General features: G+C 41.3%; 1 protein-coding gene across 3 annotated transcripts in view; it reads right to left on the bottom strand.

Moving 5' to 3' along the window:
• CACNA2D3 (calcium voltage-gated channel auxiliary subunit alpha2delta 3) overlaps positions 1-23,697 on the bottom strand; it is a 943,155-nt gene that overhangs the window by 242,073 nt on the left and 677,385 nt on the right. For 2 of the 3 annotated variants that reach the window (XR_008546971.2, XM_016941319.3), the window contains exon 14: positions 14,059-14,076. The exons of the other annotated variant lie outside the window; for it this stretch is intronic. Coding sequence is in view for 1 of the 2 variants with exons in the window: in XM_016941319.3 (XP_016796808.3) it covers positions 14,059-14,076 (18 nt within the window). In the remaining variant the exon portion in view is untranslated. The remainder of the gene's footprint in view (positions 1-14,058; positions 14,077-23,697) is intronic. 3 annotated transcript variants of the gene reach the window in all.

The following is a 23,697-nucleotide window of genomic DNA, read 5'->3' as shown; positions in this document are numbered from 1 at the left end:
CTCCTCTTACATTTGTGTTGCTTTATTATTAACATTGATCAACATATTGACTATGTTAGTAAATAATATAAATATATAATACTATAATACATAAATATTTTATATGTGTGTGTATAACTTGTGAATACGCAGCGGTGTTTCTGCTAGCTTCCTCTCAACACCTGCGAGGAACTTCAACCTGCACTCTATGAAAAGACACTGCCACCATCTAGTGGCCATTAGGGTAAATTGCAGGCACGAGGACCTGGACAACAAAAAGCCATTTCCAGAGTATGGGCCTTACAAACAAAAATATATTTAGGGGCCAGGTGCGGTGACTCGCGCCTGTAATCCCAGCACTTTGGGAGGCCAAGTGGCCAAATCCCAGCACTTTGGGAGGGCGGATCACCTGAGGTTGGGAGTTTGAGACCAGCTTGGCCAACGTGGCGAAAACCCGTCTGCACTAAAAATACAAAAATTAGCTGGGCGTGGTGGGGGCACTCCTGTAATCCCAGCTACTCTACTTGGGAGGCTGAGGCAGGAGAATTGCTTGAGCCCAGGAGGTGACGGTTGCAGCAAACCGATATCGTGCCATTGTGCAACAGCCTGGACTGCAGAGTAAGACTCCATCTCAAAAAAAAAAAAGAAAAAAGTATTTAAATGCCAGCTGATGTCGTTTAGTTACCTACCCAACTGAAGCAAAGACCGGCTGTTATCAACAATTAGGTCTGATAATAACATTTGCCTTGACAGAAAAGGAGTAGTACTAAGAGGTGGAAAAACACAGCTGTGCACATCTATAAATCAGACGAGACATTATGAAAAGAGAACCATTGATTCTTTAAGATAACCAGAATCTGGGCTGGGCGTGGTGGCTCACACCTGTAATCCCAGCACTTTGGGAGGCCAAGGCAGGTGGATCATGAGGTCAGGAGTTCAAGATCAGCCTGGCCAAGATGGTGAAATCCCGTCTCTACTAAAAATACAAAAAATTAGCCAGGCGTGGTGATGGATGCCTGTAATCCCAGCTACTCAGGAGGCTGAGGCAGAGAATTGCTTGAACCTGGGAGGCAGAGGTTGCAGTGACCTGAGATCTCGCCACTGCACTCCAGCCTGGGTGACAGAGCAAAACTCCATCTCAAAAAAAAAAAAAAAAAAAAGAAGAAGAAGAAAAGATATGCAGAATCTGAGAATGTGACAGGGGAGCTTAGCAAAGGAGAGGTTCTTTCACACCCACTTTCTCAAATGCAGCTTGAACAAAAGGGACACCAACTCCTTGGCACTTTCACCTCTCCCCATGAGCTTAAGTTTATCAATGACTTGGGAATTCTTAAGGGCCATTCTCTGGGTAGCACATAATAGGGTTAACGGGGTGAGGCTGGGAAGAAATGTCACCCATGTCCTGCAGTTTGCACACTCCATGGCAAGGAGAGAGGAAGACAACAGAAAGCCATCAGAACAGCTCTCTGTACAATTAGTTTGTGAGGGCACCAGGGAGAACAGCAGGGAGACGTACATCTGGAAAAGGGGATGTAAGCAGACTATATGGCAATTTAGATACCTTCCCCAAACAAAGTCTCTGCACCCTTCCCTCCTCCACCAGCCAAAAAAGTCCTCTGTACCTAACCTTTCAATGGCCAACTACTTGCACCACCCCCAAATCTCCCACCCCCTTCCATCATCACAACATCTCTTATCCTCAACACTGGGCAGACATGTCAGGGAAAGAATCTAGTAAGACTGTGCTAGGCATGTTCAGGAGGATGTTTTCTCTGGAGACACACCCCCAGTAGAGATACAGACACCCTTTGGAGGAAGAACACAGGTGAAAATCCACTGAAACGTGGGGCAAAGAGATCCTATTGCATCTCATGCCTGGAAAGGGACCACAGTATTGATTCTGCCTACTTGGCTAATGTTAACATCATCTGACTCTGGCTGTGGATTTTGCTCTTATATTCTTTAGATTTCCACTACTTTTAGTGATAATCTTAAGGTTTGCTGATTGTGAGCAGTTTTAATTGAGAGACTTTACAATTAGAATAAGAAACAAGAATAAGAAATAAGTAAACCTTTCAAGTAACATGTCCTCTTGCTTTTCACTTGATTGTCTTGGTAAAGTGTAATCACTAAATCTTGAGAATGCTACAAAAAAGATATTTTGCTTTTAGCCAAACATTTTCCCTCTTCTTACTGAATCATTATTACTTGCATTTGACATCTGGAGATTCCATATTCTTCCATGAGATTTCACTGCATTTTAACTTGTTTAAATACAAAAGTAAACAGATTTCCCTCTTTGAACTTTAACTGCATCTTGTATGAGCTAAATTGTTGAATTTGTTTGTTCTCTTTCTCTTCTCAACAAACTGAAGACAACTTTGTGAATATAATGCTGGACAATCTTGGAACATCTATATGAGAATCTAAAAACAGTCCTCTTCTAATAAAATTGTTATTATTCGGGAACATTTTGATATTCTGTCCTTTTGTTCCAGTGATTCTAGGATATGTTATTAAGAAAGGAATATGTTTTATGAGTAAACTTCTAGATAGAGGGAGGATACTGCCTTTGACCATGAACATATATAAATAAAGCCATGGTCATGAGAATATCACTGATTAACATATCTGAAAGCTGTCTTGGAAAGCGCTTTGTTGGTTTATTTGGGTATAACCTGCTTATTTCAAGAATGCCCAGGACTAATGACAATGAAAATTATCATGAGGCATTGGATTTTGGTCAATATTTATGATGAGCCATGATACATAATTGACCCCCCATGGTGGCCAAATGTTCATATTTTCACAAACGTGGTTTAGACACCTCCAAATAGATGCCCTGAAAACACAGGCAACTGTCAGAGCTTTGGGGCCCTGGGACAAAACCTTCTCCTTGTTTAAAGACCCCCTGAAATGCTGCTTCCTCCATAAAACCTTCCCTAACTAAGTGGAAATGAGAACCAGATGTTCTCAAACTTCACTACAAAGATAATCATATTTATTCTACAACCAAAGATACCATCTAGGACCAAAATTTGTGCAAACTGTTAATGAAGCAAAGTCACTGAACACTGTGGCTGGAAGAAATGCTGGGAATTGTGTAAAGCCTGTGAACTCCAAGGGCAGAAGCTGGGAAAGATTCCTCTTTTCATCCATGGCATTTAGCACAGAGCCTGGTACACAAGACATGCCCAGCAAATGGTCCTTAAATGAATTTATTCCAACACTATCCTTTAATTTATTTCACAAATGAGGCCCAGGGAGTAAAGAAGGCAGAGAAAATTAGTACCAGAATTCAGGCAAGACTCTGGGGCTAGTGCTCCCTCTTTCACATTATACAGTCTGTCCTTGCTCACGGCTCCTTCACTGAATATCTTTGTGTATTTTGCCTGTATCAGTGTGGTTGGACTGAGACTGTAAGGAAGTGCTGAGAAGCTGGTGCACAACGTCCAGCTGATGTCACAGTGATAAAAGAAAAGGACTTAAAAAAAACACAGCTTAGTTGAACACTGCAATGTGCTTAGCAGCACGGAGAAGACAAAAAGTAACAAGCAAACGGAAGCAAACAGACCTGCATTAACATGCTGGAGAAGGTTACTCAAACTTGCTGAGTCATTTTTATTGATCTATCTTTCCATCCTTCCTTCTGTCTATCCATCCACACGCCTACCTTTCCATATCCATTGCCAAATATCATTTGTACTTGTTACCAAACATTGCTGTGAATGTTTTGCATCTACGTAGCCTTAAATTGAACCCTGACAAAGACCTTGCAAGTGCCTACGCATATTTCACAAGTGAAGGAGTTAAAAAGGCAAAGTACCTTGCTTCAGGTACAGAAAACAGCAGAGTAGAGATCTGAGTCTTGGTCTGCCTGATGCCAGAGCCTGTGTAGTAACCACTCCACCCTCAGACTCTTGTTTTGGGGTGCAAAGACAAATGCCATGTTTGGCCCTCAGGAGTTTGAAGTGTAGCAAAGGAGGTTGCAATCAAGCAAATCATCCTTCAAATAGGAAAAGTCCTTAGAGTTCTTGGAGGCATTAAATGAATTATAGACATAAAGTGCCCAGCACAGTGCCTGGGACATCTGACAAGTGCAATTAATCTCATAAAGACCATTCCAGACTAGGCCAGAGAAATTCTTATGCTTCTTTGAAATCCAAAGATTTGAACTTCATCTATCTCCTGAATTGCATAAATAAAATAGGAAGACATGTTTCCTTTATCCCATGATCAAATATCTTGGTCTTAACAGTTAAATAATATGAAAGCAGTTGGTGGGGGTGGGGAGTGGTTAATTATAATTAATTATGATCATAAATATTAAAGGAGATTAGGAAGGATGCACACTGGGAAGGAAGTTGTTATAGAGGAAGGGAGTCTGGGAAGAAGGGACAGATGCTTCAGAAGTACCCAGCCTGTAAATCATCTAATGTGTTCCAGGCCTGGGCAAATATGGATGGGTCCCATCCAAGCACACAGGGCTCATGATTCAGCAAGTGGTTCAATTTTGTGAGTCATTTCTGGAAAAAGAAAATCCATACCACGGCATTAGTCTTTGCTTGACATTTTCTACTTCATGAAACTTGGTTGGGTTTTCCAAAATCCTTCTAGTTAATTTGAAGGGATAAACATCTAACATTTTGTTTTTGAACTTCTTGGTAGCACTGATGTACAGGATTGCACAACTGCTCCAGTTTACCCCAGAGGGTCATTTCAGTTGAATCCTTTGGCATGAGATGTCTGGCAGCGCATCCAGAGCCATTCCTTCAGTTCTCATGGAAGTGGGCTACATTTGGGTTTGTAATGGATGTATATCCATTAATTGGGGATGTGATCAGTGAGTAACATGACTGGAAAAAGCATCAGGCAGCTGAACATGACCAGACCATTAAATATGTGGCTCAATTTACTAAGAAAAACCAAAAGGCAGTTGCTTCATTAAAATAATTAATTTTTTAGTTTTAATGTGCACAAACAATACAGATAGACAAATTTTGTCAGAAAATTCGATTTGTATTGTATCAAAAAAATGTTGCCAAAAGTAAAGAAAAGCTATGCATATGCACATATGGTATGTGTGTTTTCTCTTGAGTAACTCATCATATTAATCTAGTGTATCTTCCACACAGGAAATCCCTTCCTATGAGAACTAATAAAGTCAGATTAAAATCACTGATGATGATTTCACATTGATTTGATATAGACTTCATTTATTATATTTTACATAGATTTGGTTTTCAAATTAGTAACTAAATTGTATTGAATCTGATTTACCTCAGTGTTAAAATGGTGTTCTTGTGTCATCTTTCTCTAATGCAATTAGAAAATAAAATATGTTTATTTCCTGGGTTGCTTAATTCTTTATCTCTTTAAGATACTGGCAGTTGTCCTTTAACTTGTTCTTTAGCTGGCCTCTTCCAAGGCCTTGGCCATAAAGTGTAGATTCATACATTGTTGATTTCAGGAAACATCCAGTGTGTCAAGTGATGGATACAGGTGTTCTAAATCTACCAAGAAATACGGAAGAGACCCCAAAATGAAAACCCAACTCATTGAGTTCAAGATCAACTTTGTGTCAATAAAAATGACCTACAGAATTCTATCTATAAGCAAGGAAACAGAACATTGAGTGTCCTGTGATGTCCCCTTCAAGACCACCCAGGCTAAATATTGGTGATACTGACATTAATATCATGGTATCCCAATTCAGAGGGCTTTGTGAAATAACTTTCCTCGATCCTCTACCTTCCCTTCTGTGTAGAAGGAAGAAGGGTGTTTTTATATCTTCGGGGATGTAAGAACAACTGAGATGAAAACAACTTTAAAAATTTCATTGTTTTTACTCAGATGTTTCCTTAACATTCAAAAGAAAAGGCAATTTCATTGCAGCAATGTTGTAAGTACAGTTTGTATTGTTTTAGCACCTTAAAAGAGCCATATTTTATAACTGTGCTTGATTTAAATAGAAAACAGTCACATATTTAAATAAATGAGAATTTTTGAAAGAAGACACTGGATTTCTAAGACACTAAGAATTAAGTCTGAAACTAGAAAGCACTGAGATGTAAGGAACTGTAAAATCAATTTTTGGTTTTCAACTTAATAAACACCAAGTTCTTTTTGCCTATTTTTTAAAGAAACCATTTCTGCTTTAACTTTATTAAATGTGTCTGTATTAAACAAGGTATAATGCTGCTAGCATTATTAATAATATTACTGTCCCTGCCATGGCCAACACTACCCCTCATTGAGCATGTGGCGTGGATGGGCCCTGAGCAGGTGCTGCTCCTGTACTCTCAGGAAAATCCCATAAGGGACGTGTCTGTACCCCATTAAAACAAGAAAAACCGAGGCTCAGGACGATGTATCCTGGGTCCATATCCTGGGTCCAAGGTTACCAGTGAGAACTGGCAGGTGGGGCCTCCACTCCATACCCAGCTGACTCAAGTTAGTCTTAAGAGCGATGGGCTCCTTTGCCTCACCTGTAGGAGTGGAATGCGTCCCTTCTGCAATGATGAATGCAATACCAGAGGTTACACAACTTGGTACAACACTCTCCAAATAGCAAGTTGGGCAGATGTCATTCTCACCCCACTTCATTTTTTCCATTTTTAAGCCAAGGTAGCCCTTCCCCCAACCAGAGGTGTGAGGAGGACAGGGAACACCTACTGACTGAGGCTCATGTTGGGTGGGTGACCTCCACGGTGTAACCACACACCTACCATTTTTTGTGGATTTCCCATGCTCAGATCAATGTCGCTCTAAGCATCTGACATGGACTGAGTCTTTGATTAAAGATTGGTAGATCGCCTTTGGTAGAAAATAAGGATTACTGATAAGCTAAGGTACTTTCAGACTTGTCCCACGTAAGACAACTCACTGTTTATAAACCTTGTCCTTCTGATTATAGCTGTCTGTACCAAGAATCAATGCATGTTATGCATGTGTATTTTTACAACAGAGTTTGGGTTTCCCACTTTTTCATTTGTTTATTTCTTGGGAGAGTTGGGCTTAGCAGACTATTGTTAGGTTAACTCTTGGTAGTCTATTTCATTTAGTGTATTTATGAGTAAAACAATTAGTTCATTACTACAAATATAATCATTTACTTATAAAAATAATGTATGCTGATAATACAGAATTTGAAATATGCAAAAATGTATTAAGAAAACAAAATACATATTTGTTCTCCTACCACTAGGAAATAGCCACTATTAAATATGTCTATGCATTTCTTTCCAATACAGTTTTGTACATCTGTTTGTACACACACGCACACACACACAACAGGAGCATAATGTACATAAAATGTTACACTCTAATTTTAAAATGATGTATTTTCTTACATTATTAAATATCCTTTTGAACTATGGTTTTGTTCATGGCTTCTTAATATTCTGTTTTTTTGGAAGTTCAGTGACTTTTTCAACCACTTTCTCATTTCAGGTATTTTGGCTCTTCTTTTCCTCATTATAAATAAAATTGCAAGTCACTGACCAATTTAGGCTAGATTCTGCAAAAGAGGGTTGTTGAGTCAAAGGCTGAAAGTGTGAAAGTTACTGGTATGTAGTGGTATGTTTTATTGAAGGCTTTTATCAATTTTCATGCATAAAAGTGTAAAAGCTAAAAAAAAAACTTTTAAAAAAGTTAATAATAAAATGTAATATTGTGTTTTTACTTTGTTTTTTTCCTGAATAATCAGGAAAAATAGTATATAAAGCATAAAAATAGTACATGAACACGTCAAATGTTCAAATAAATCTGAAAATGGAGTAAACCCTGATTTTTCCCCTTACACACAAGTAGACACACACTATGAGGTTGTTTGATATGAAGAGATTATTTCCTTTCAATAAGAAATGCAAATAGCAGGCTGGGCATGGTGGCTCACCTGAGGTGACTTTGGGAGGCTGGGGCAGGTGGATCACCTGAGGTTAGGAGTTCAAGACCAGCCTGGCCAACATGGTGAAACTCTGTCTCTACTAAAAATACAAAAATTAGCTGGGTGTGGTGGCAGGTGCCTGTAATCCCAGCTACTCGGGAGACTGAGGCAAGAGAATCGCTTGAACCCAGGAGGCAGAGGTTGCAGTGAGCCGAGATTGCGCAATTGCACTCCAGCGCAGGCAACATGAGCTAATCTCTGTCTCAAATTTAAAAAGAAAGAAAGAAAGAAAGAAAGAAAGAAAGAAAGAAAGAAAGAAAGAAAGAAAGAAAGAAAGAAAGAAAATAAAAAAGAAATGCAAATAGCATCTTGCTTCCAAACAGAGCTCCATGACCCCCAGGAACCCACACGTAGCTTCGGCTGGAGTGCCTATATGCTGTCCTGCTGGCTATCCTGCCATTAGGAAGCCATGCACTTTGAATCTGAGGGTCTTGCATTCATTTATTTCAGGCCTCAAGTGCAAAGTTGGATAGGGCCATGGAAAAGGGGTCAGCCAAGACTCACATGGGTACACTTGCAAAGTCCACCTCCTTCCTCAGCAGCAGAGCAGCCTGTCTGGGCTGCCACAGACACACTCATACAGAACTATGGCAGAGAACAAAATACTTAGTTATATAACCATTGTTAGGGTTGGGCAATATGCCATCACTCAGATTTCCACAGAGCCTCTCACGCTGGCTACGGGAAAAGGTGAAGTGACTAGACTTGCTCTCTGGTTTCTAGCACCATAGCCTTATTCATAAAATAGATCCAATAATTTAAACTGTAGTCCACTGTGCTGCTATCATTTTTCAGACTGTGAGTATATCAATCTTAACACCCCCGGCTTGGGAATGCATATAAAAAGTACCTTACATGTTACTATAAAATAGTAAATGATAAGGAGAAAAATAGGGTTTTCAAAACAAGACGTAATAGTTTACATGCAAAGCAAAGTACAGGTAAAAGCAAATGAGTCATAAACCAGAACCAAATGTAAATAGTTATCAGTTCTCAGTTTTGCACTTCATTTGCATCAGTTTAGATGGTTATATAACTGTAATGAAACACTGAAATCACTAGACCTGCAGTTCTACAAAAACAGCAGCTTTGCAAACTTTCAATTTTCGATTTTCATTGACAGTTAATTCAACTGTTCGAAGTATAGAAGTTAAATGAGGCAAAGAATGATAAATGATGCCTCGCAATTGCTGAAATCTGATTACCCTGAGATAAGAGCTAGGCCAAATTCTACTTGTACAAATTTGTACCTAAGGAATGAGAAAGAGAGAGAGAGAAAAAGAGAGAGAGAGGAAAGAAGGAAAGAAAGAAAGAAAGAAAGAAAGAAAGAAAGAAAGAAAGAAAGAAAGACTCTAGAAAAATGAAGGCTTCCATTTATTCCTCCAAAATATAATATAAACAAGGAAACAAAGAAAATGCAAATAGATTCAGGATGCCATTTGCTCTCAGGGGGAGAAATTAATAAAACAGTTCCATTCTGAAAGAGAGACCAAAAATCGACCTCCATTTAAGAAGCTAATTTATGCACTCCTGAGTCCTCATACAAGTTAAGCAGCACAGAAAATCACAGCAGGCATAGAACAACAGATCTTGAACCCTGCTGTGTTTGTTCAAGGAGGCAAGTTAAGCTATTCCTAACAGGAAACAAAACACGCAGTGGGCTATTAAACAGGGATCATTTTGCCATACTGCGCAGCCCTAAATGCATCAATTGCTGTTCCAAACAGGATTAGAGATGTGGTTTGCTTTAACTATGGTTTTGTGAAAAATGCTTATGCCTACTCAGAATTCTCAGGTTGATATTAACTAATACGGTGTCAGGAAAGACATAGAGCACCTAGGAAACCTTTAAGAAATGTTCTTTTGCAAATTCCAAAGTTGTGTGGATGCAGCAGAAAATGAAGGGAAAGGGTACCAGGGTCTGGACACGTTCATCCACATAAATAGCCACGTTTGGAATTCCCTGAAGAGTATTTTTGACTTTAAACATTCGGGCCCACTCTACGTTGATTAAACCTACATTGATTAAATTAATCCTGCAGTGAATAACTGATGTTTAGCTCCTATAGACAGAATCTACGTGAAGAAAAATGCAGCTAGAAAAAGGGACTATTTTGTTCAATAGTATTACTATTGAACATATATTTGTAAATGGCTTTGGGTAATTCTGCTATGTTATTATCATAAAATCAGATCTCTCGGACACTTTTGTAGAAGTAAAGAAGAATTTTTAAAAAGCAGACCTTTCTTACACATAGACCTCTCTTCATTGTTGAATTCAGGGACAATCAATCCACCCAAGAAACTGGTCCAATTTCCACCCAGAAGAATGAATTTGTGACGCCTTGAAAGTGCTGCATCTGTATTGCTACATATTTTTTAGCCAAAACCTCAGGACACTACCTCCATATTTGCTAAGAATATTTAATATTTATCAGGTTCATCACCAGTTAGTGCCACTCCAATTTTATATCAAGGCTTGAAATTTATAGAGTCTAGGAATTATCTTGGAGATGCTTAAGAACCATAGAAAAAATAATATTTTTTTCAAACTGTTGTTCTAAAACATTGTCATAAAGGACTAGAAGTTTTGGAAGACCCTCAAAATATTAGAATCATGAAAACCATAACTTACAGACAACAGTCATTAACGGCTGCTACACATAAGAGGGACACCCAAATGGGACATTTTTAGTTGCAGATCAGCCAAGAGATTAAAATAAGTATGTTTACAGAGACGTAACTATTTAAAATATTTATAGAGAAAATAGTTGCAGATGATACAAAGGCAGAGTCCAACAAAAACACAGCGCAAATGCAGACACCATATGGTACAATGTATGCGCTCATGACCTCATGTGAAAAGTAGGCCAAAGCTGTAGTGGCTGGGGGTGCCTCTCTTTCACCCCTGGAACAACAAACTCAGGGGTTTGGAAAGAGCTCATTAGAATCATGGCCACAGATGAGTGAAATCTATGGGTAATGTCAAAGGCATTAGGAAGAAACCTCTCAAAACAATTCTCCCGACAAACTTTTGCTTTGTTGGGGTTTCAAGACCAATCTCCATTTCTTTCTGACTACATGAAGAAGGTGCAGTCAGTTCAAGCACACAGGTTTTTTTTGTGTGTGTGTGTTTTTTGAGGTGGAGTCTCACCCTGTCACCAGGCTGGAGTGCAGTAGTGTGATCTCGGCTCACTGCAACCTCCACCTCCCAGGTTCAAGCAATTCTCCTGCCTCAGCCTCTGGATTAGCTGGGACTATAGGTGTGCGCCACCACGCCCGGCTAATTTTTGTATTTTTAGAAGAGACGTGGTCTCACCATGTTGGCCAGGATGGTCTCGATCTCCTGACCTCGTGATCCACCTGCCTCGGCCTCCCAAAGCGCTAGGATTACAGGCGTGAGCCACCATGCCTGGCCCAACCACAGAGTTTCTTATGAAATGGGGGGAGCACCCATACCTGCTGGGCTCTTTTGCCCTCTCCCAGTTATTCATTAGGCTTGAGTCAGAATCACAAAACACTGGGCAGAGGTCCCAGACCACCCCTCAGATACGACTGCTCTCTTGATGTGCTATGAAGCACCAGGGGTCAAGTCAAGCCAAGTGGTAATAAGAACTCTATATTTTGAGGGTCTACCATATGCCAGGCTCTGTGCAAGGAACAGGCAAGAGAAGTAACTTTCAAAACGAAAGTGGAAAGTTAGTTTATCATTCTCCTTAAGGAAATAAAAACATGTAGGCTTACAGAGGTTAAGTAACTTAGCCATGGTAACAAATGGATGAAGGCCAAAATGGAACCACCACATTCCTTTGCTGGTCAAGCAGCAAGACAGTAAATCTAAGGAAAGCTGACACTTGCAAGAACCTCATTCTTCCGGCAAAGGCCTCTGCAAGTGTCACTGAGGTAATACTGGGGAAGGGATGGGAAGGGGAGTTGGGGGCAGGGATGCTAATACATTACCAGGTGGAGACTTGCAGCCTTTGGGAGGATGCCTTCAATCTATGGTGCACCTCTCCCTCAACTCCTCTTACCCTCCAGCCTAGATACCTGAGGTTTATGTTCAAACTCCTTCTTCAAAGAGCTGAATTTCCCGCAAACTACCCCCAAAATGTTCTGAAACCATGTCGCATACATCTCTTAGTATTTTGTAAGGTAAGTGCCTTTCTCTATTTTAACAGAAAAAAGACAATTTCTATCATGATAGGAACAGAAGGCAAAGCTATTCCTTTTCACATAGGGCTATAGAACAAGTCCCTTGGGATGTCTGACATCATTCGGAGACAGGGGAAAAAAATTAGGAAGCCAGCTGAGGTACCTTCCTTGACTTTTATATGACCACAATAATATGCTCCACTTTGCAGGGCATGTGATGTGAGTCAATATATGGTGACAGAAGAAGTGAATGCAATGAAGTAAGTGCTACTGAAGTATTATATAGCCCAGCAACATTTGTTCTTCTGTATTCTGTGTTGCTTTGTTTTGAACTTTGTTTTACAATTCTATGGCTGGCTGGGCGCAGTGGCTCACGTCTGTAATCCCAGCATTTTGAGGCCGAGGCAGGCAGATCACCTGAGGTCAGGAATTCAAGATCAGCCTGGCCAACATGGCAAAACCCTGTCTCTACTAAAAATACAAAAATAAGCCAGGTGCGGTGGCACATGTCTGTAGTCCCAGCTATTCAGGAGGCTGAGGCAGGAGAATCGATTGAACCCGGGAGGTGGAGATTGCAGTGAGCCGAGATTGTTGCACTCCAGCCTGGGTGACATAGTGAGACTCTGTCTCAAAAAATAAAATAAAACAAAATTCTATGGCTGATGGCACCTCCAATTCATGAATTATTTTCTATAACAGGAATACTTTGTATATGGATCAGTGGAAATTTGATGAATAAATGTCAAGAAGTGGAAGCTGGTCCATTTTTAGGCAGAGAATTTGTGAAGTCTCTCTATCAAAAAAATTCAAATGTAGGTAATTAAGAAAGCATGTCCTATCAAAGACATTGAGCCTTCCAAACAATCTGGAATTCTGACCATTTATTTACCCTGGAAGCTGTTGTGAGCCTTGAATACTTTAACTTTTAATGAAGTGTTCCGTCCTTTTGTGATGGCATTGAAGTGTAATCAAACATTACCACAAGCCAAGTCACACACTAGCATGCCTTGCCTTGTTTAAATACCTCAAATATATTTGAGTAATTGTGTAATGATTTCTAGGCCTCTGGTTGTCCATATGGTCTGAACAGACTGTCTTTAGTAGAGCAGTTGTGCTCTCTCTCAATGAGAAGGAACCAAATCACCTCTGCTCTAAACTGGAGAGCTTAGGAGACGCTGTTTAAATTTCAGGGTGGTGCCCTACCTTGACTCTTGAAACACAACATCTGGCCCCAAGAAATTGCTGTGTCTTCCAGAAGTCTTGCTTATGTTTGTGAAACACACAAGAACAATGCAGCAGGCACTGAGTGACATATTTTCTGCCATAAATGTCCTTAGGATACGACGACATGCTATGAGGGTGACACAGCAAAGCCATCACTGCAACCACATGGAGTCTTTCTGGACAGAGAACATTCTAGATGGTGGAACTAGATCATCTCAGACAATGGGGACCAGTGAAAGGGTCTGGCCATTGGCAAGAAATCTGCTCTAATGGTCTCTGGGATGATGAAGCCAGCAAAGGAGCTGCTGATTTTTACAATTAATAAAATCCAATAAGTTTTCAGCGATTTGGCTTAGGAGCCCCAAATTTAAACTTGGTTACCACGCCTTACTAATTATTCACATTATTTGTCTCCCTAAAAATTACCTCAGAGAAGGCCTGGAATGCTACGTTGGAAGGAATGTGTCAAACTTATTCTTGACCTATTATTTGATAATTCTTAGAGAAACAGTTGGGCACAGATTCACCTCCCAATCACTGGCCACTATAGGGTCCTTTGGAGGGACTAACTCAGCAAAGGAGCAGTGGACAACTGAGTCTGCTGGCCTCTCTGTTCCTGCCCAACTTCAGGTTTCTGCAGCTGTGGAAAAAAACCATTTCACTGGTCATGAACAGTGTCAAATGTACAACACCATGGAGGCATGCATGACTCGTGAGTTCTGGGGGTGACTGGAATGTGACAGAAGAGAATTTACCTTTTGTGCCTGAGGGAGCTGAAGGGGGAAAACAAAACAAAACAAAAAAGAAAAAAGTTGATCATTACATAAGTAATTAAGATTAATGGTAAAGCTTCATTTTCTTGCCATTTGCAAATGGAGAAACCAAAATGGGGAGACAAGTGAAAAAGAAGTAAAGCAAGTTATTTTTCAAAACAAAGCTACAGTGCTGATTATTTGACCTGCTTTCTGAATTTGTGGTATCAACAGATAATCTACAAGCTTTCCAGCACGTGTTTTGGGAATCACCACATCCAAAGCAGTTGGTAAACTCCTATAAAGCTGGAACCGAGGCTCTTCTGCCCAGTGATCCGAAGGGCACAATTCCATGACCCAGTTCCTTCTTCCTTTGACCAGCAGTTTTCAACTGGATGAGGGCCATCTGGAGACATTGGGGGTTGTCAAAACTAGGGGGTGAAAGGGAAGGGAGCGAGAGCTGTTGGCCTCTAGAGGGTAGAGGCCAAGGGACACTGTGGTACATCTTACAATGCACAGGACAGTCCCCCACAAAAACAAACTGCCCAGCCCATATATCCATAGTGCCAAAGTTGAGAAACCCTGCTGTATATAAAGGTAAGACTGTTAGAAAAATGCTTGTTTTTAAAGTCAATTTTTCTTGCTTTGTAGCACATTAACTGTTCCCTTTATTGGTGGTTAAGGAAGTATGCACCAGGATTTGTGCATTTAAAGTAAAGCTGATGTTCTAAGAACAAGGAAAAGGCAGTCAGTCAATCCATAAAATAAGACATAACAGCTTTCCCAATGGCACAGGCGAGAAACTGAAATTAATAGGTATGTGGAAAAAGATCAACATTTACAAGACATATTTGTCTATATTTCTGTGTTGAGAGTATTGGGCTACGGTTTAATTCCACAGTATTATGACTGCCATTATAGTATGCGGTGTTTTTGAAAGCATCTTTCTAATCTGGAATGGAATTAACATGATCCGTGTATTAAATACCCAATCTAAGAATTACATCATTACGAAGATTTACTTCTCAACATAGGGACTAACATTTATCGAGTGTGAACTTGTCACCAGGCACTGTATTACGTCTTTGCATTATCCCATTAAATCACAGCAACCCAATGCTAGGTATCCCTATTTTACAGAGAAAAACTAAAATGGAACTTAAAGGTTAAGTAATTATACAATGTCCCATAGATAAACAATCATAGGACTGTGCTGCCTGACTTTAGAACATACTAATTCAACTCAATTCACACATAAATAAAGACCCCAAACACTTGGGAATTGTGACAGTAGACTTGCTCTCTGTCTCTCTAGAGCTTATGACATCAGAAGTGCTAGAAAATCCAAAGCAACTAAATCAGACATCTTAAGGTCTCCACTTGAATCATCAGACTTTCCCATTCTTTTTACTCTGGGAAGAATGCTTTCTCTTCTGATAAAAGAAGACCAGGGATCTCTTAAACTTGCCCTAAACCCCTGCCCCTGTGGATGGAGCCCACAAAGAGTAGAACCGAACAAACAAGATGTTTTGGATCTCAGAGATGTCTCCAAAATGGTATTGAGAATGTCTATGAAAAGCAGACTCCAACTTCTCCAACACTCAATTTCCAACACTTTTATCTTATACGGGTCTCCCAATTTAAGAAGACGGAAATACGAGGATGTTTTCCTGATTTGTTCCTCCTAGTTATGGCTGGAACTATTCAGAAAGGAAGCTCATAAGCTCCTCCAGTGCTTTTCAAGAGTTCCGAAAAAAATAGATCACGAGATGAGAAACTGAGTTTAAAATGAGGAATCACTTTTAAAAAAGCTTCTCAAATATTAAACATCTTTTCACACAACAGGAAAGAAACCTTGGATACATGAACATTGTGGAATGAAAAATGTATATTTTCTTAGGAAAGCGTTTGTGTCGAATCACAGCTATGTCCTGTGAAAGCAAGGGGCCATGAGTATGACAAATGTTTGATGGACTGCAAAATAAATACCAAAGTGAAGCCCTGCACAAACTGCTGGACTTTGCAGGCCTCTCTGACAGAAGAGCTGTCCTTTCTCTCTCTATTTTATCTTTGTTGAGCAGGAAACACCTCTTTTTGACTCATCCATTTAAGCAAATGGGAAGAAATCCTGGGAAGGAAAATGACAGACCAGGCCTTTGTGGTGATGTCCTCAGTTTAAGACTGCCCTCATCCTCCCCGCAAAACATATATTTTCCTCAAGAAATAACTTACGAGAACAAAGAGCAACCTTCCTACTGGAGCTTTTAAATAATGTAAATTACAGCTTGTGATGCCCTCACCAGGCTGGACCTCTCTGAAGGAGTCTCAGGGTAGAATAGCACACATTTAGATCAGATCCTATGTGGCCACAGATGCTGCTGCTGGGAGCTGGCTCCCCAACACATTGTCACCCAGCATTCATGACTTGCATGCAGGGCCCTGCCCTAGGGGCCAGACCAGCCAGATACCTGCTCTGCTTTGGCCTTTGGCTCAAGTCTTGAGGCATATGCCTTCCAGCCTCTGGCCAGTGTGCTTGTCTGTAAAGTGGAATGATAGAGAGAGGGCTGGGGAAAGGCCAGGTCTTGGATGGCCGCTAGGTTTTACCTTGAGACCCAGCTCTGACTAATTAGCAATGGCGGGATGAAGGGCTATGTTGAGAAGGATTCTGAAGTCATGGCTGAGTTTCACTGGAAAGAATTTTATAACCAGCCAGGTGCGGTGGTTCACACCTGTAATCCCAGAACTTTGGGAAGTCAAGTTGGGCAGATTGCTTGAGTCCAGGAGTTTGAGACCAGCCTGGGCAACATAGTGAAACTCCATCTCTACAAAAAATACAAAAAAATTAGCTGGGAATGGTGGCACATGCCTGTAGTCCCAGCTACTCGGGAGGCTGAGGTGGGGAGAATCACCTGAGCCCAGGAGGTTGAGGCTGCTGTGAGCCCTGATAATGCCACTGCACTCCAGCCTGGGCGACAGAGTGAGATCCTGTCTCAAAAAAAAAAAAAAAGAATATTATAACCAAATAGCAGAATTTGTTATAAATAAGAAATGGCAAAACATTTCCCTGCGCTTTTTTTCTATAGTTCTGAGCACAACTCTAGTGACTACGCAATTTTTTCAAGTAATGCCTTTCTATCCTGCTAGGTCACAAACTCCATGAGGGCAGAGAAGACATCTTCCCCATATGTATGTGTGAAGTCCTCTAACCTGTGACTGGTACTTCCCTTGTTAAATAAGCTACCTTATTACTAGGATATGCCCAGAGATGATGCCAGGGAAAGATAATCGGGGTAACTGCCTTGAATCCTTGAATCAACACCCCCCACCACCATGTTAATCACCCAAGCTGATGGCCTTCAAGAGAAAAATATATCTGCTAGAGGAATAGATTTGAAACTCACATTCCCACATGCCTGGTATAGATGTCTGTCTATGAGTGATGTCTCAGTGACCCCTGGATATGCATAAAACCAGCCAGGGCACTTCTCATCATCATGAGGCTCCAGATGAGGTCACATCTCTTCCTCAACACACCGGGGAGATGTTTTCTTCTTCAAAGCCACCTTGTCAGGCATTGCCAACCAGGCTCTGCCTTGCTGGGTCTATTTCCTCATTTACTCCATGAGGGGTCTGGACAGGCAGCATTGGGTTCCTTCCTGGCCCACACCACAGACTGTAGGATTCTCTGTATAACTGAATACATCCTCAAGTCATTTTTCCAAAAGAAGGGTAAAGAAAAAAGTTGTGGTGTGCTGTGGGTTTACACACTCCTGAGAAAAAGGTGGGTGCATGATACATTTCAGGTGACACTTCACATTCAAACATGGAGAATGTGTATTCAGAAGGGGATGAAGGAGAGGAAATGATGAAGATAAAGGTGACAGCAATAACATAAATAGTCACTGTTGACTGGACTTTTTCCTTAAACCAGGGACCTGGCTAAATGCTTGATCAGTTTTAGCTCTTTTGCTTTTTGTAGTGAATCTCTGGATTAGATATTAGTATCTTCTCAGTTTATAGGTGAGGAAACAGACAATATTTAGAATGGTTAAATATCTCACCAAGGTCACCCAGTCAGGAAATGTTCCTGTTGAAAGTCAAGGACAAGGCTCTGTGTGGACCCACGTCTGCTCCAACCAGTGCTACTTCTCACACGACCACACAATAGCAGCACAAACCTACACCCCCGAAGGACTTGGGGACCTCATGGGCCATTCCATCTGGGCATCACCCAGAAGAGAAAGCAGGGATGAGAAATCCTGGCACGACTCCTTATGGAAGAGTCTGGATGGAGGACAGAGAACCCAGCCACCATGGTTTTCAATATGTGGTGTATCAGGTGGATGGTGCAACATGAAGACTGTCCGTGCTCTCTCTGGTCACAGACACTTGTTCTGTCCTCTCATCCTGGAGCTCTTCCTAAGACCCCTCTCCACTTGCCTGGCAAACACCTATTTCTCTGGTCAGTTGTCTGTGTCTCAAAGAAGACTTGTTTACCCTCTCTTGTCATATGCTCTTTTCGCAGGCCTTCATAGTACCACATACCTGCAATTGGTAGCAAAGTTACTGCCATGCTGCTTTTCTTTTTCAGTACCAGAAACCCTAATTTTAGCCAAGCTTAGCTAAATGACTCTATTAAAGATAAAAGCAGTTAAATGGGTTCAGTCATGGCCAATGAGGTATGCACAATGTGGCTTTTCCAGATAGTGTCTTTAAAAGGACTCCCTCCATCCTACTGCCAGGAAGGTGAATGTGATGACTAGAGCTCTAGCAGTCATTCTGGCCTATGAGGTTATCTTAAGGCTAACAGCCATGCACTAGGATATTGAAGACAGCAGTAATGACAGGTGATTATGACAGCTGTGACATGCTATCCACCATTTGAAGTGCTTTACCTATATTAACTTACTGAAAACTCACAGTAATCTTATTAGGTAAGCTCTATTATTACTCTAATTCTGCAGATGTTGAAACTACAAGGTCACAAAGCCAGAGAGCAATAAAGACAGAACTTGAGAAGGAAGGCCGGTGACCAGACTATTGAATGGTCTAGATAAGAACTGACAGAGGCAGGGCATGGTGGCTCATGCCTGTGCTCCCAGCACTTTGGGAGGCCGAGGTGAGCAGATCACCCGAGGTCAGGAGTTCGAGACCAGCATGACCAACATGGCGAAACCCTGTCTCTACTAAAAATACAAAAAAATTAGCTGGGCATGGTGGAGTGTGCCTGTAATCCCAGCTACTTGGGAGGCTGAAGCAGGAGAATCGCTTGCACATGGGAGGCAGAGGTTGCAGTGAGCTAACATCACACCACTGCACTCCAGCCTGGGTGACAGAGTGAGATGCTGTCTCAAAAAAAAAAAAAAAAAAAAAAAAAAAAAAGAACTGAGGGAGAACAGGATCAGCACACTGGTGGTGTGGAGGCAGCAGGCAATAGTCTGACCCCAGGTAGAGTTGAGAATCGAGATGATAGCCTGGATCATGATAGAAGAGACATAAAAGATGCGGCCAAGGTTTGTCCTTGATAAATGCAAAAACAGAGCTGCCATTTACTGAGAAGATGAGTATGGGAGAAGCACAGTTGAGGAAAAACACTAAGAGCGCAGTTTTGTCCAAAATTAAGAAAAGTTCAAGATGTCTCTTAGGATTGCAGGCAGAGGTGTGGGGTAGGCAGCTGGAAATATGAAGCTCATGTCCCGGGAGGAGGCCTGAGCTTGGTTACTGTCTGCACGTAGATGAGGTTACCGAAGGGGTGAGTGTAGGCAGAGGACAGCGAGAGCCCAGGACTCAATCGTGGACATCCCACCAGGGAGAGCCCATGTGATGAGATGGGACCAGCGCAGGCAACCTGTGAGGAACAACAGGTGAGGCACAAAGGAGATGTGAGGAAGAGATCTGAGGCCCTGATAAAGGTATTTCAAAAAGAAAAATACCCACTGAGCAGAGGGACATGTTTTTGTTTTAATTCTCCTAATTCACTTCATTTCTACCTCAGAGTTTCACACAGAGCCATGGGGGTGATTGAAGGGACATCTAGTGCTCTAGCTCAACGAAGTTCCAAACTTGAGTGGAGTCTTTTTCAAACATAAAACTCCAATTAAAGATCTATTGATCAAAACAACACATTTCACTGCGAAATATGTAAAGACCAAATAGGAAACAAAGTATCTTCCTGCCAACTGTGTAAAACAAAAAAAGCCTGGCCTACATATGTTTATTCCATTTGTAAAACTGGCCCTTTGCCTCGGGCCTCATGAATGAATGATCAATCCCTGCTTGCTGCTGAGGTTCTGTGTGTTCATTTTTTTCCCTGTGGATGCCTGCATGTATAATCTTCCATTCTTCTTCATTAAGCAATGTGGATAAAGATCCGTACTCTACTATAGAGCAAAGAAAGTTCGGTTAAATGGCTCAAACTCTAAAACCTATGCCAAGGGGTCTCTGATGAGCTAAGATTTGGCAGTGCAGGTTCTGTCTCACATCCTTCCACCTCTGCCACCCCACACCATGCCACCACTGCTGCTCATCTGCTCTCTCCAGGTTCACTCCAGCCCTCCAATCCAATCCTTCCTTTACATGGCACCCAGAATGATCTGAAAGTATAAGCCTGCTACCTGGCGGCCTGTGCTTCAAATTTCACTTGCCTTAAAGCCTTTGTGGGGCTCTTTCCTCTGATTGGTTAATGCTCTGCCCCGACAACTTCATGTCAATTCTCTGACTACCCCACTTCCCTGCCTCACTGATTCCCTACCCATGCGTCAGATCTCAGCTCTGATGGCACCTCTTCTGGCAGGTGTTATTATCTCTACCCCAAGTGTCTTTCTATAATATCACCTTGTTTATTCCTGTCTTAGCATTTGTTGCACTGTGTAATCTTCCTCATTACTTGTTTAGGTTTTTTGATGACCTCCATATAAGATCTACCGAGGGACTGTATCTATCTTATTCATTGTTGTATTCCTAGGGACTATACCTATGCCTGGCCCTTGGTAAGAATTCAGTGTATATTTGTTGAAAAGAAGGAAGGAGGGAAAGAGGGAAATGGGAAAGAAAGAAAAAAAGATCAGGGAGGGAGGGAGAGAAAAAGAAAAAAGGAAGGGGGGAGAGAGGAAGGAGGAAAGGGAAGGAAGGGAGGAAGAGAGGAAGAAAGGAAGGGAGGGAGGGGAAAAAGAATGAATGAAAGAAAGAAAAAGAAAGAAAGAAAGAAGGAAGGAAAGAAAGAGAGAAGGAAGAGATAAAGGAAGGAAGGAAGAAAGGAAGAGAGAAAGAGAGAAAGAGGGAGAGAAAGAGAGAAAGGAGAGCAGAAGGAAAGGAAGGAGAAGAAAGAAGGAAGAGAGGAAGAAGCAATGAAAGAAGGAGGGCCTTGGAGCTTGGTAGACCAGCTTTCAAATACTACCTCTACCACTTAGTAGCCATAAGAACCTGGACAACAATGTAGCGTCTCTGAACTCTAGAGGTCTCATCTGTAAAATAGTAATAATAACATTATTTCATGAGATTAATGTGAGGATTAAACGAGCTAATGCATATTGAGTCTTTACAAAAACAACTGGCCCATAACAGTTGCTGTTTTTATCCTTTGATTTAGTAACCTCCAGAGTATTTAGGGCTGGCTCCAATCCGATAGCGTATGAGAGGTTACAGTAATCACCAACCTCATGGTCCACAGGTGACCCTACAGACCTGGTATCAGAACCCCTCTCACTGAGCCACTGCTGCATCACAGTGGGATAGTGAAGAAATGATAGGGTCTCAGCAAGGGACATTAGGCAGAGTGTGACTCCTATCTCTACTAATAGTGTTATTACTACAATTTTACAGGTGAGAAATCCAGAACACTTGTCTCTTTATGTTCATTATCTAACCCCTTTCCTTCAGTGTCCCTTGCCCTGGGTAAGAGGCCAAGCCCCATGATGTGGACATTACCCAGACCCAAGCCATCAACTCAACTCATCGCTTTCCCTTGGCCACAGCAATTGGCTCGGGGTAGACGTGTGACCTAATCTAGTCTAATCGAGACTTTTCATTTACACCCCTCTCCCATTTTTCCCCTGCTAGCTTTCCTCTTGACTACAATCTGAGAGGAAAGACCTAGAACTAAACTACTGGGGAAAGATCATCAAATAGGCCTGAGAGTGAAGTCAACAGCAGGGAGGGCATGGCAGTGACATGGCAGAGCTCAGCACCCATGGTGTCTTCTGACCCCACATCCATGAGACCTAGCTTCTAATGGCTTTCAGCTCAGTATAAGCTATTGCGGCATCTTGAGTGAACTGAATTTTTCTTACTATTTTTTATTTTTTTTAAATTATTATTATACTTTAAATTTTAGGGTACATGTGCACAATGTGCAGGTTGGTTACATATGTATACATGTGCCATGCTGATGTGCTGCACCCATTAACTCGTTATTTAGCATTAGGTATATCTCCTAACGCTATCCCTCCCCCCTCCCCCCATCCCACAACAGGCCCCAGAGTGTGATGTTCCCCTTCCTGTGTCCATGTGTTCTCATTGTTCATTTCCCACCTATGAGTGAGAATATGCAGTGTTTGGTTTTTTGTTCTTGTGATAGTTTACTGAGAATGATGATTTCCAATTTCATCCATGTCCCCACAAAGGACATGAACTCATATTTTTTATGGCTGCATAGTATTCCATGGTGTATATGTGCCACATTTTGTTAATCCAGTCTATCATTGTTGGACATTTGGGTTGGTTCCAAGTCTTTGCTATTGTGAATAGTGCCGCAATAAACATACGTGTGCATGTGTCTTTATAGCAGCATGATTTATAGTCCTTTGGGTATATACCCAGTAATGGGATGGCTGGGTCAAATGGTATTTCTAGTTCTAGATCCTTGAGGAATCGCCACACTGACTTCCACAATGGTTGAACTAGTTTACAGTCCCACCAACAGTGTGAAAGTGTTCCTATTTCTCCACAACCTCTCCAGCACCTGTTGTTTCCTGACTTTTTAATGACTGCCATTCTAACTGGTGTGAGATGGTATCTCATAGTGGTTTTGATTTGCATTTCTCTGATGGCCAGTGATGGTGAGCATTTTTTCATGTGTTTTTTGGCTGCATAAACGTCTTCTTTTGAGAAGTGTCTGCTCATGTCCTTCGCCCACTTTTTGATGGGGTTGTTTGTTTTTTTCTTGTAAATTTGTTTGAGTTAATTGTAGATTCTGGATATTAGCCCTTTGTTAGATGAGTAGGCTGCGAAAATTTTCTCCCATTTTGTAGGTTGCCTGTTCACTCTGATGGTAGTTTCTTTCGCTGTGCAGAAGCTCTTCAGTTTAATTAGATCCCATTTGTCAATTTTGGCTTTTGTTGCCATTGCTTTTGGTGTCTTAGACATGAAGTCCTTGCCCATGCCTATGTCCTGAATGGTAATGCCCAGGTTTTCTTCTAGGGTTTTTATGGTTTTAGGTCTAATGTTTAAGTCTTTAATCCATCTTGAATTAATTTTTGTATAAGGTGTAAGGAAGGGATCCAGTTTCAGCTTTCTCCATATGGCTAGCCAGTTTTCCCAGCACCATTTGTTAAATAGGGAATCCTTTCCCCATTGCTTGTTTTTCTCAGGTTTGTCAAAGATCAGATAGTTGTAGATATGCGGCATTATTTCTGAGGGCTCTGT

The sequence above is a fragment of the Pan troglodytes genome, chromosome 2 (assembly GCF_028858775.2).
Source record: "Pan troglodytes isolate AG18354 chromosome 2, NHGRI_mPanTro3-v2.0_pri, whole genome shotgun sequence".
NCBI lineage: Eukaryota > Metazoa > Chordata > Mammalia > Primates > Hominidae > Pan > Pan troglodytes.
This window is presented reverse-complemented; position numbering and strand designations above follow the sequence as displayed.